The following is a 14,474-nucleotide window of genomic DNA, read 5'->3' on the forward strand; positions in this document are numbered from 1 at the left end:
CAATCAAGAGAGAAGATATTCCTTGAAAAAGGTCCGGGAAATGTCCTTTTTACTTGAGTTTCAGTATGAAGGTCGTATCACACTCATTATTTTACAATCCTGTTAGTTACTTAAATGATTTCTCGAATTGGCAGCTTAGAGAGGGGGAAAGGGTTGAACATATTTACAAATTATGAGCTTTTTCTTTGAATGAAGTTATTTTGTCGGAAGTTTTAGCTGATGTAAAGCTAGTTGTGAATTAAAATGTTTTTGTAGCTCTTTGGAACTTATTTTCTTAAATTTCTCACGATTTCCTAAAAACAGATCTAGACCAGCCTTTAGGAAATTTCCAGTCAAGTACGTGTGGATGGTCAATATCAAGAGGGTCAAGTTACAAGGAGCATCTAAAAAATGTTGATCTCGTCAGATGAAATGGTTCTTACTTGAAAGTCCTAGAAATTACAAATCCATCCATACTTTGATTCTTGGGAGAATAATAGTTTTAGAATTGAGCAAGACGGATACGAGATTTATCTGTCATGGTGCAGAAACGAAAAAATAAAATAAGAAGGTTTCTGCCCATGTTTTGAGTGACGATTTCTGATAACTTACGAGGGAGTGTGAGAAAAAGTAAGAACTTAACTTACAGAAATTTTGCAAAAATTTAAGACTCTTAGCTACGACTACTCTAAAAAAAACTTTCAGATATATTTTGAGGTAAAAAAAAAAAAAAATTCAAGAATTTTAGCTATGACTATTCTATAAAAAATTTCAGATGTATATTTGTATCATACAAATTCAGGCTCGAGGGCAAAAATATTATTAAATTACTGAAATTTACGTAAGAAAATTGAAAAGCTGCACCAAAACCTATTTTGTTGCTTTTTTAGGCCGCAATAAAGTTCAGAGATGAAGTTGGTAAATAAATTTTCTATCACAGAATAAAATAAAATAAGCCAAATATACTGTAAAAGTACTTAATGAGTTCTTTAGGTACAATAGATTTTTAAATAAAATTTAATAAAAATTTATAATTTTTTAAAAAGTTATTCAAGCAGTAAATTGTCTCATGTTTATGTATCACTGACAAAGTTGTAAGATGAAAAAAAGGGGGATAAATAAAAGCGTTTCATGGATCTCATATTTCTATTTTTTCTTCCTCTCTTCCTTTTCCGTTCTTTTCTTTGGTAGAGATAGAATTTTCAGATAGAGCTAAGTCAATTCGATTAATTTAAAGTGAACAGAAAGCAAGTTCATGTTTTGACATCAATAATTTTTCACTTTGCAATACAGATCATATAGATTATTGCATCACGGAACACATATGCAAGTGAATTGGTGAATCATTTCATATGTGGTTCAATTTTTAACCTATAAGGTAAAAACAATTTTGATAGCAGTTAAGAAATACGGAATGACGTTACGGACTTAAAACACATCCATGGGATTATGAGGTCTGCTGTGGAGCATAAAAATGACACCGAATCAATCAAAAACTCATTTTAAGAAAGCATTGAAGAACATATAAAGCACTGAAAACTTTAGAGTGCACATGTGATAGACTTAGCGCTATTATCAAGAAGAAAATTTACTTTTTGAATGACTTTTAAAATTGGTTCACAAAATGAAAAAAGGCCGGTATGCTAATCAGAAGACAAGCCCAAACTTCAAAAATCCGATAACTTGGGAGAAAAAATTGAATTATTCGAGAGACTAAGTATGCTGTCTTCTTTGACTGTGCATATTTAGCCTGCAGTTTGTTACTGACGAAGCTGTTTGAATATCAAAGACTAAATTTGATTAGTGTCTTTTTTTCATTTTGTTTCCACCAGATATAATTCATTGCAGCATCAAGAGATGGAACACTTTCACATGCAAAGTAAATAAAAATATATCCAAAAATAGGTTAAATTTTTCAACATTCAGAGCAAGACAAACACAAACAAATGCTGGGCGGAATTTGAAAATCAGAGGAAAGACCAAACTGGACAGAGAGAAAACAACTTAAAGAAGATAGTATATTAGTTGACAGGTTGTGAATAGAATTCCCATAATATTCCTTTTAAAAGGAAACCTCAATGCAATATCTGTACAAATCAATGATGAAACTATTGAAACACATATTTCCAAAGTGATATTGGCAAATTACTTGCTCCTCCTTCACTTTTTCAAGAACAGACTGTATAATATTTCTGTGAGAAATTTTTGAGGGATATTTTTAAATGATTCGGGAAAAATCATGGAAAATTTTAGCTTATCAAAAATTCTTTCCATCATTGATACGTACAAGTTTTTCAGCTCTCATTATCATTACTTGCAACCTGACAACTAAGATACAGCTCACATAAAATAGGAAACAAAAAAAACGGGACAAAAGGAGCATGATGACAGAATATAAGTTTTGGTGAGTACAGTTGAACACCTCATTTGATTTGTCGAGATTATATGTGAATAATTTAGACCGATGGAAAAAACTCAATGGCAAAAATGACGAAAGCTCATTAAATTTGTCAGGGAACTAAATTCTACCTGACAATCAAAAACCTATTATAGGACCTGAATCAAGAACGATCTAATAATGAAAAACGTATCCACGACAAAAATGGGTGAAGTTAGGAAGGAAAAGAACGAAAAACCTGCGACCCAAAAATCATCTGCTTTCTCTCTTTTTCTACTTGGAGGTGAACACTGACAACCCCACTTGCTCTGGTATTCTGCAGTGCACATCGAAAATGAATTTATTCCACCTTCGGTCCTTTTCATAGGCTCTGTTTTTTTTTAAAAAAGAATCAAATCGTCTGTATACTGGTGGGTAGTAAAAATTTTTCATAGTTAGCTACAACTATTCTAAAAATTTAGAGAACAGATTAATGATGGTACTGTGAACTGATTTGTGAACTTTGTGGTAATGTAACATTCTATCTGAGGAAAAATGCCAGCTCTGGACATGAGTAGCATTATTTCTGACATGGAAGATAGGGTAGGTTGAATGCAATTATTTTTGTAAATCTAAAAAACCCTGGGGCTCAAAAATTGTTTATAAATACTAGTAGGATGAAATAAAATCCTTAGGCATAACTTTTCCGTCTCAAAACAAAAACAAAAGGGTCGTAGCTTTGAATTGTGTCATCTAAATCCAGCGGCAATTTTTCAATATTGTGAGAAAGAAACATCAACTTTCGGTAGTTAAGTAGCATCGTCAAGGGACCATTCATGGACTCACTCTGGTTTCTGGCAACTCCACAATTTCTTGCTCATTGAAGCTCTAACTGAAAGGGCATGTAGAATGCTACGAAAACCAGCATTTTTTTTTTTTCAAAATCGGCCTCCAGATTCATGTTTGGGTTTCAGAAAGGATACAGAAATGGTGGAATCATGATGCATTAAATATACCTTAGACCTTCAATGAGCGAAAAAAATGACGAATTAAAAACGTTTTAACTTTAAATCGATGTATAGGGCTACACTGCAATGTATTTCATCATCATCAAATAGTCAGTACGCAGGTTTGAGGCGTTTGGATCCCTTGGAACAAATTGTAACAATGAGAGATACTGTAAAAGTTATTGGATAAGGACAGGGAAATTGACGCATCGAAAAGGTAGGATTATAAAAAAGCAAAAGAAATATAAGGCTAACTTGGCGCTCAGATGCACATATTAAGAGATCAAGTTCTACTAAAATATGGTTTAGAATAATAAAGCACTTGAATCAAAAGCAGAGGGCAGGAATGCCATGTTTCGACGACTAAGTTGAAGAGAAAAACAACAAGAAAGTAACTACTGTGCTGCTTTTATGAAGTAGAGACAAGAAACGGGAGAGAAGGGGTGAGCGCTCAGATTCGAGAGGAGGCGAGAGGCTACCACAAAAAAAAAAAAAAATACCAGCAAATGATTCATTCCTTCAAAGGAAAAGGATGTATGCCATTTAGTGTATAAAAAGTAAGTGTGGATGGCGTATAACTCGTTAGAAATACCTCTGTGAAAGACCACCATTCCATCAAATTGAATGGGGTGTGATAGTTTCAAAGATGTTTGTTGAAAATTGATGGGGCTCTAGTTTTTGGGGGACACTTGTACTGAATTGAATAGGAGCTAATTGGTATCATTAAAAAGTTGTAAAATGTTAAACTTGTTTGAAACAATTTATAGTCATTTCTAACTCTCTCTTTACTGCAATTAGTCCATCTCCTAATGGTTCAAATTTCATTATACTGCAAGCAGCTTCATAAATACACAAAGTTTCCTTCTCTCCTTTTACTCCCTTACTCTCTTCCTGATATAGACTAAACTTTCGATTTTCTCATTGTGTTTTTCAACAAATGGGTATTTTCTGATGAAATATGAACCCTTGACAAAAGATGTGCTTTTAAGCTACTGAGTCTGTCCAGGTTGAGGTTTTAATGGAATGAGTCGTCTCAGTGTAATTGTGTTGGTAGTGTGTTTACTGCTATGAGATGTGAACATTCACACACATGAAGTTTACGAGAATACTTACTCTTGAAACACACGCACGTAAAAACGTACGCACAAACACACATGTAAGTGAACTAATGTAGTAGTAGAGACACGAGACACCGGAATGAATCATGAGTGAGAGATGAAGAAAAATGACAGATCTAACTGATAGACGAGTCGACTACTGGACATAAATTGATGTTGGGTGACTGTACTACCAAAACTGTAATATTGTCTTGTTGTAAGGAGGCTTCCTCGCTCAGGGTGATGGGTCAGGACGCGAGGGGGATCATCAGAGTATGATACAGTGCTTAAGCATTTTTGTAGCTTATTCCTTTGGGTACCTTGCGATTTTGACCTTCGCACAGGCTCCACAGGGCGACTTCTTGCAGGTGAACCAGCTGAAGTTAGTTTGGTTGTCGTTGGCGAAACACATACACCATTCATCTGTGTTGTCCATTTAAGTTAGTACAACATATCAATTAAACATTAGCTACTCAGTAATACGAGACACATAAATCATTTTAAACACTCAACTGATAGGTGACGAGCCATTTGAGCAAATCCAACAGGAATCAACAAAAATGATCTGATTCATTTTATTTTCTTAATAGTAAACTAAGAAGGTTAAATATTTCATGCTGTACCACCATAGAAGGGACAACACATGCTTTGCATTTAAGTGTATGTATAATTTTTTCATTTTCAAACATGATGTTCCTTGGGACCTCTTGAGTGAAGTGTGCTTCCTGGTTAAGACTCACTAGGAGTTGGTTGAGAAAAATTAAGGTTGAAAAATAACTTTAGGGCCATTTTTTCTCCAGCGGAAATGGTATATTGTCTCCAGACTGCTCAAAAAGTCCAGAACCCTAAGTCAAAACTGTACTTTTTTATGAGTTGGAAGAAAGTTACTTCAGAACTTAGGTGTTATCATTTCATTCGAATGCTGAGTGTGTTTATTCTGAGGAGAAAGAGCTCTTCTTGTTCACCACCTTATTAAGGTAGTTGCTAGTCCACTTTTCAACCCTGATCTTCTCAAAATTGGCATAAAGCAAGTTTGATTACAAAGGCTTATAGTTTTCAGAAAGTCTCACGGCACAGGGACTAATAGGAAATAGATTTTAAAAAATTCATTCAATATATAAATGACTATAAATACAGCGAAAGATTTGCATCAATTGGCACATCACTGAAAATGAGCAACATGCAAAGGCACTGAATAAATGAGGGAAAAACTTTAACAAGTGACTAGAAAGAACAAATGATTTTGCCACATATTGATTTTGTTAGCCACTAATGAATTACCTATAGAATTGAAATTTCAGTATCAAAACATGTTGAGAGGCAAAGAAATCTGTCTGATTAAGTCAAACTGCTTAGTGTCAGATTTCATTCGGATGGGGAGATTTGCTCTGGATGCTGTTATTCCTTCGAAGTTTACAATAGATATATCTCAAAGGAGGAAGGAAGTTTTCAGAAGACCTGACTTGGCTAATTTGTGAAACATAAAAATTCATCCTCGGTGTCTAATTATACTTATACTAATTTAAAGGGGGGGGGAATGTCTCAAAAATATGACTCCTTGCCTTTGCATTTTGCTCAGAATAGGGAAATTTCAATATTTCTCACCCCACATTAAGAATATCTTACAAAAGATTTAAACATTCCTGTTGGGCACGAGCTCCATTCTTCCATTTTCGATATGAAAGGAAAAATGAGAGAAGTGAGCTGACTTAATTAATCGGCTCAAAATCATGTAACACTTAAGTTCCCACAAAGTGGTGTGTACCTGTTATGATATTGCAGTAAGGTTAACATTTGATATTGTCGAAAACTTTTTTTTCTCTGTTGGAAACGGCAGAAGTGGTAATTGATGCACTGGATGTCTAACTTTTTATTTTTCTTTTTTCTGCTTTATCCATACCTCTATTACTTAGTAATTGAATAGGGTGAGTTTACTTCAGGGAACGAACATGGCAGGACTGGTTAATTTTACTCCGGACGGAGAGTGTAGAGGGGTAGAGGCTTGATTGAATAGAAAAATCACAAGCATTTCCGACAGTTGCGCGGACTACATACTCATCAAATACCTGATAGAGAGACTTTTGTCACTTGTGCACGACTTCACTTCAACACATTTTCTGCCTTTTTGTTACAATATCAGAAATTCTGATTTATGTTTTTTTTTTTTTTTTCATGCACAAGGGATAAAGAGTATTCATAAAGAGATAGAGTGAAGGAAGAACCTAGGAAGATAATCAATTTTTAATAGGCTTAATCCCTCATTAAAAACTAATTATTTAGTCTAAATTTAAACCTAGCCTTCAACATTTTAGCATATCTAATATTTCCTGGGATCAGCTCTAAAGACTGGTTACACTGAGGTAATAATGTGGAAAAGCATTTAGGAAAGAATATTTTCAAGTCAACTGTCAGTTGTGGATTTCAATATTTGAATAGTTTTGTATGAAAGATGCTTGCCCATCAGGTTAGAAAATCAAAGAAACTTCGATATTATGTTTTTTGTTATGCTTTCTCTCTCAGAGCCAATTTGATGGTAGTGTTCAAATTAGATATTTTAAACTTAAAAAGCGTGGTTGGTTAAGACGGCGGATGGATGCAATAAGTGGCGAGCTACAATTTCAATTTCAAAAGGACTATCAGAATTTTCTAAAAAAAAAAAACTATTTACAATTAACCTGAAATAAAGTTCAGGGAATTTCTGCAGTAAATGAAGTAAGAGAAACATTGAACTGGCAGAAAAAACATGAATGACCATTAAAAGTCAGCTGTTAGAAGAGAAAGGATGGAGGAAGAAAGTTTAAGATTGAGAAGTTTCCGACTGCTGTAAAAAGTTACATGATTGGATTAGCTGCTCTACTCTTAAGAGCCGACGAATTAGAAGTATATAAATTTGAGCCAAAGTTAAAATATTCCCACATAAAGAATATTCAAGTGATAGTTTGATATAATTATCAAGAAGAACTAATTGTAAGTATTACTACCCAATTTTGCAGGCCAAAATGTTGATCAAAATTTTCTGGAATACCTAAAATTAACCTGAAGATTGAGTTAGTAGAAGACGGGAGAGCAAAATTGAGGGTAAAATGACATGGGATCAAGTTGACTGGAAAGAGTAATGATTAAATACAGTTACATACAAACAGGTGATAAACTATGATAGAACATTTATGATTTAAAAAAAAAATAAATAAATAAATAAAAAATAATCAAGTAATGTATAGAAAACTGTCAATGAGTAATCATGTAAATTTCACCTTTATTTCATTACCGGAAAGATATTATTAACCGTTGCCCACACAGCATGCACTGTTCCTGTTCGTTTTTGATGCTTAACAAGATGAAACGATACCATCACTTTAAAACGACTTCTCACTGGAGAAAACTGCAAGCCAAATTTTAGCGTGAAACAGAAGCTATCATAATTACACTATACATTAGCTGCAATTCATCTGTGAGCATTTTTCTGAGACAAGCTCCCAATACCAACGGAAATGCGTCAATATTTACAAGATGACATAGAGATGAAAGTAGAATTTTGATAAAATCCTAATTTTCTTCCTTGGATTTTAATACTCTCCTCCCGGTGAGTTAAGATAAAGTCAAGTTGAGGATAGTTCTGATCATACCCAGACTGCTTTTATTTTCAAAATATCGTGTAATACTTCAATGGGCCTGTTGCAAACTTTTGCTAGAGCAGAATGAAGAGTTGTTTCCTATAGATAATGCCTCAAAAATCACGATGAGCGCATCGGCAAAGTCTGAAATGCACTCATAACTTCACAATCTGCGTAAGAAATTTGCGTTATTTTGAGCTTCCCGCTTCAAAAACGATACTACTGCACAGGTGAACATTTTGTTAGAGGAGTCGCTCCATCGTCGGCAATATTCATCATGGCCGACGCTTGCGCAGTTCCTCGCGTAATTCGAGGAGAGTTCAAGGTCAATTAAGGCGGGCGAGGAAAATATGAACGTAAACACGCCGATTGTTATATGGTTTAATCCTGTTCAAGTGTTATCTCGTCCCATCACACGTGTTTTGGCGGACTGGCGTCGGCCATGATGAGTATTGTCGCCAATGGAACGACTCCTCTAACAAAATGTTCACCTGTACCGTAGTATCGTTTTCGAAGCGGGAAGCTCAAAAAACCGCAAATTTCTTACGCAGATTGTGAAGTTATGAGTGCATTTCAGACTTTGCCTATGCGCTCATCGTGATTTTTGAGGCATTATCTGTAGGAAACAACTCTTAGTTTTGCTCTAGCAAAAGTTTGCAACAGGCCCATTGGGTCCTCAAATAATAAATATTAAAAAATTAGAGCCCAAACATTTTAAACAAGCTCTTCTTGTGGTGTTCCAAAAATGGATTTATAAATATTAAATCACAATTGAAGGGTTGGTCCAGTAGAGATTACCACTCCTTAAATTAACTACTTTCTAAATATTGACGGTGATACCTGCTACTGGACTACATATCTCGGTTTGCAATGTTGCAGACTTCCTGTCATACTTCACTTTTTCAATGGAAAACGACTCAACATTTATTTGAAATTTCCATAATTTTTTTTTCTGTGCGAAGAAAATTCTGTGAAAACTTCAAGGTATGATACTGATTTGTTCTCCTTCAAAAAATAAGATGGGAGTGGAAATTTTTTAATACTGCTAATGAAATACATGGTCTGGTAGTTTCACCGTCAATATATAATATCTGGAGCGTAGGTAGGCATTTGCAAGAATCATAATCCACCAAAAAGTTAGACTTAAATGATAAAATTTATCGTAAAATTTTATAAAAAAATTACAGTGTACTCCAAAAAGCTATGATTGGCTTTCTAAACTTAGAGTCAACTGATAAAAATACTGATGTGAGATCGGTTTTGGTACCTACTTGAGTTTGATCATTTTGTTAAACTGATTACTGCCTTGAAGATTTATTATAAGCTGATTTTTCTCACAAAATAACAGGGAAAAGTTGACAAAAATATGGAGGAGGTTGCAAAAAGTTCTGAGACTCATAAAAAATTTTAGACTAAAGTTAGGAGTGGTAGAGGCTTAGATGTGAGTTAAAAAATAAGATGGATGATTTTTTACGCTTACATGTTAAAAATACACACGCTTTTGAAAGATACAGCAAGATTGATCATTAAAATTAGCGATGTGAGGATCAATTGGGGTGAAAAAGAAAACTTGATAAAAGACATTAATAAATGATCAACTAATGAAAAACAAAAGAGCAAGCTTTGGAATCGAACTCACGGAACCTCCAACTGAAAAAAATCCATTCTACAAATTCCACAATTAATAATCATACAGTTATTATAAATTTGATCACCAACGACTCTAATTCAGAAAACACTTAAACGGAAACTGATTATGAATTAACTTACGTGCATACGGACAAAATAATATGAAAATAAAACAATGGAGGGAGAGGGCGCTGAAAATAGCAGTGACTAATAATGAAATTGGAAAAAACTTGCATAATAATTTTACAAAACGTATTTTCCGTAAGAAATGGTGAGTCTAAAATTTCAAAAAGCCCTGCGATACCTGCAAATGGAGAAATTCTCCAAGAAAAGAAATAATTGAAGTTAGCATAACTTTTACATCATTTCTCATTCAAAATGTTAGACTTTATTCGATTTATTTTAAAATCTACTTAAGAGTTGATAGAAGTTACGTACAAAGTTGCATCAGAATTACTTATAAAAATTGGCTGAGGGTCCAATCAAATTTTCTCTCAAGTCCCTCTTAGACAAAAAAATTTCTTAAAAATAAAAAATATTAATAATAAGAAGAAAAACAACTAAGGGATTGAATTATTTTTCAGCTTGAAAATGCGAGAGTTTCCTAATCCATGGACAAGAGCACTTTTCCAAAATTTATTTATTTACGTGGATCAAGTTTTTTCACAACTGGTTTTAAAAGTCACTGCTCCTTGGGAATTTTGAAGTTACGACTATTTTATTTACAAACACATAAGATATACCAACAAAAATATACCACAGTCTAGACTCATTTCTACTTTTTGCAAGATGCACAATGCTTACTTCTCTACAAAATTCATAATCAGCCATAGAAAATTAATATTGATCATTTTAAATTACTGTAATAATGAAAATAAAAATAATCATTGGCTACAGTAGTTGCGTAAAAATTTGGCCTTGCCCATCACACAAAAAGTTAACCTTTGATTTATTGCGTAGATAAAATTAAGATGGAATATGCAGTAATAATCTCAATGAGCTCAAGAAAGAGAATTTATCATTTCATACCATGCAAAATTTCATTGCTTTGGGGGTTTACCGTATATTCTGCTTTTTTACTTATTTTAATTATTTTCATTCCACAATTCCTACATTTAAGTATCACTTTTCTATTAGTTTTTTCCTAATATCTTTCATTTTACTTTTTACTAATTCTTTCTAGTCCTCTTACCCTTAGCTGGACCTCTTCAGAGGAGTCTTGCACCTCAAAACGAAGATCTCTACCTTTACATTATCTTGTCGAAGATGAATCCTTGCACTATTCCGTTCTAAGTTAAATAAGAATTGACAATTTTATCAATTCCTGAAAAGAGCTGTGCTTAAAACTGTAAGGACAGTCTTACAATTTCTCCGCCACGATTTAGAAAGGTGAGAAACATATTTGAAGAATCGTAATTCACTCCTAACCTCCCGACTCTCTAAATTGTTTTCTTTCATCCTTGTTTAGGACTGCCTTTTCTCCTAAACTTCCTGTTTTTCACACTACCTACAACAATTGTACCATGATGCTTTTATGAAGGTGTGGTTTGTAAGAACTAGATTTCCAAGGTTCAGAGTCGATGGTATGAATACAGTTTTCATCACTTTATGGAAGGTCGAAAAGATAACAAAGAGTTTTAGTATAGTTGAATGTTATACTGAGGCCTGAATGAAAGTTAAACTATTTCGTTCCTGAACAACAAAAATCAATTTAAGATGAAATCATTCGATACAACCTAACGAATCCTGGTAAAAAATAGAAGATTCAACAGCGGCCTGACAAAGGCTAAATGCTATCCTAATTATCAGATAGGGAAAAAAACAAAATAATAAAAATAAACAAACGAACAATGAAAATGTTAGTTTAAAAATAGTAGTGATTTCACTATCCAAACCAAAAAGTAGGAGAATTTTCTCTAGTTGGCTAAAATTGGTAAAGACAAGAGCCAAAGCGATAGAAAGAAAAAGAGCGACAAAAAACTTTCTCTTCATCTGAACAGGGATTGATGAGCTACTGCCAAAAATAAAAATTCTTAATGACGAGAAAACCCCCAAAAGAATTTTTATCAATGGTTAAATGAGATAACCTTAAAACAAAATCAGTTGAGAAGGGTTCTGATTTAAATAGGAGGGGCCGAGAGCAATATAACCTACCAAATCTAATTGGACAAAGAGGATGTAAAATTAAAATTTGTAGAATTTAATGTTAGCCTGTCTCAATACCCTATCTCTAAAACTTTTCTAATTATTGTTTTAGACGACAAGCAAAAAAATTTATGTTGATGATTACTTTTGCACCATGTGCTCAGAGAAACACCAAAAGAAACACAAAGATACACTTCTGCCTAGTCTGATCGAAATAATTGAAAAATATCAGTTTGAAAAACTGAGGAACATTTCATGATAATAGTAAAAACGTGGAACATGATCAAAGGCTCCTGTTTTTGCAGAACTGTTTGATGCAATAAATATCTGCTTACAGCCAGAACTTTCAGCGAGTCTCTTCCATTTATTCGAAAAAATATGAGCATTTAAAAATAATTGCTATTAATTTTCCAGGCAAGAAATATTGAGGACCTCAAAATTTTATTTTATTTTCTTTGACTGATAACAATCTCAGATATAAGTTTTTTTGGGAATAGGAATATCATACCTGTAGGTTTTATTCTGAGCTCATAGGATTTTTTCAGATGTTTGAGTTTTTTTGAAAGCCATGTTTGACTTTAAAATTGAATGGGACGAAAACTATTTTTAAAAAAATTTAAAGTTTGAAAAAATGATTTGAAAAAAAGTAAAGATGTTATGGATAAAATTTTGAGAAAATATGAGTGTGACTTACTGAATCGACGGATTAAATTGGCGAAAGGAGGGTTGCTACTGCTGTTTGGGCGAAGTTTGCGGAGATCCCGTAAGGCATGATGGTACTTTATATTGGGAACCGACAGCAATCTTGTGTCTCTGGGTTGTTGAGCAGATTGTTTGTCCAAAGAAACTCTTTTGCGTTCTTTGCTCCTGGGCGGCCGAAACGGTTTCCCATTTTGGTCGAACAACTGAAGGTCTGTTGGCCTGATGGCATCAGTCTTATCATAGTCTCTCTCTTCTTGGATGCTATTTTTTTCACACCTAATTTTATCTTCTACACTAATTGACGGAATATTTTCACAGTTTAAGTCTGACATATTTTCTAAGCACAGCCTTTCTTCGCAGAAGTCTTCAGGAATTGAGTTATCGACATCTGCCGGAGAAACATTGGCACTCATTGCTTTTGACAAGGCAACCTCACTTTTAGCACCACTAGTGGAAGACTCTTTATCAGGATTCGTGCTAGAGAATGTATTTTTAATTTTTAGATCAACGCGGCTGAGTTGTTTTTTGAGGCTGAAACCTTTCCAGTGGTGAGGTTTATCACTTTTGTTCTTCTCTTCATTGCTTGTTTGCACCTTAGGTTCTTCAACGGCATTTGCCTCCTCGGCTGGAGGTAGTTCGTTGGTTGCGGAAACAATTTTATCATTTATTGACTTTGAACTCGAGTCAACGGTTGATTCATCATTGCATGAAGATAGGGCGTCCTCTCCTGTTTCAACATCTTCATTCGATAACGGTGAGGTGTTGGATAAACACACCTCGGGAGTTAAAGCCTCTCTATTTGCTTCTTCAAGTTGCTCCTTTGAATTGGTATAAAGCAAATTAATAAAAACACAAAAAATCACATTTTTAAAACTAGATAAATGCAATCAAGCTCTATTAGGGCTAGGGAAGATAAGCATTTAAAACCTAATTGTGGATGAGTAATTACACAAAAACATGGAATCTAAAGTCAAAACATTTTTAGGTTCCGGGGCATAAAATGAAAGGCACATTTAATGGGAGGGAAAATAATGTTTTCTATCGTTCAACTAAAATCAAAAAAAATGCCCAAGTTTTCTGGAGGACTCCAAACGACCAATATCAGTCCAGAAAAAAAAAATTTTGAGGACAATATTAAACAGTTTGCACTATTACGACAAGAAATTTGATTACTACCATTTCGAGGAGATACGAAGAGATAGGCACAAAAGTGAGTTGAGCATTTTGATAACTTGTTAGAAAGGATACAAAATTTAAGGATAGTTGAGAAATTCTAAATGATATTCATCTCAAATTAAGAAATGGGTTACAGTTTTTGAACAGAATTTTAAAACTGGAGTACAGGGCTGAGAATATTCAGAGAACTTCTTAAAATTTCTGCAGAAAACCAAGAGCTTTTCACTCTATCAAGAAAGCAAGATAAAGTTTTCCAAAATGAATGAATGATCCAGAAATTAAAGTTTAGATGCGCAATATGCTGGAAACATCAGAAGTATGACAGACATATTCTACGAAAGCGTGATAAAATGCAAATGGAAGTGAGAATAACTTCAGAACTTGAAATTTAAAACGGTATAATATCCTATTTGGGCAATGAAAATATTGAGTCTTAAAACGTTGTCTAGGTAACTTATTCACCATTAAAAATACAGATACAATAAATGGTTCATAAATTTAGTGTACTGTGAAAATTCTCAATACATTTTTCCCCTGCATCCTCGATTCTAAAAAAATAAAGTTTCCTGAGAGAGTTAAATTCTATCAAGTCTTTTTCAGACCTACAGGTACTTAAACTCCACAAAGATTTACCCCCTCTTGCCTTGTTTGACTATTTTAATTCTCTGGAGAAAAAATGCAACCTGAATAAGACCAAAATCCAGAAATTTTGTCCGAATGTAATACACTCAAAGTGGTTTTTTCCCTC

General features: G+C 33.9%; 1 protein-coding gene across 4 annotated transcripts in view; it reads right to left on the reverse strand.

Moving 5' to 3' along the window:
• The window catches only part of Tomosyn (syntaxin-binding protein tomosyn), a 96,948-nt gene that overhangs the window by 29,647 nt on the left and 52,827 nt on the right, over nt 1-14,474 (reverse strand). For 2 of the 4 annotated variants that reach the window (XM_019059107.2, XM_019059106.2), the window contains exon 14: nt 12,543-13,368. In XM_019059107.2, the coding sequence (XP_018914652.2) occupies nt 12,543-13,368 (826 nt within the window). Of the gene's footprint in view, nt 1-4,654; nt 4,884-12,542; nt 13,369-14,474 lie in introns of all 4 variants that reach the window. The other 2 variants (XM_072300014.1, XM_019059108.2) reach the window with 2 other exon arrangements.

Source organism: Bemisia tabaci, chromosome 4 (assembly GCF_918797505.1).
Source record: "Bemisia tabaci chromosome 4, PGI_BMITA_v3".
In the NCBI taxonomy this organism is placed as follows: Eukaryota; Metazoa; Arthropoda; class Insecta; order Hemiptera; family Aleyrodidae; genus Bemisia; species Bemisia tabaci.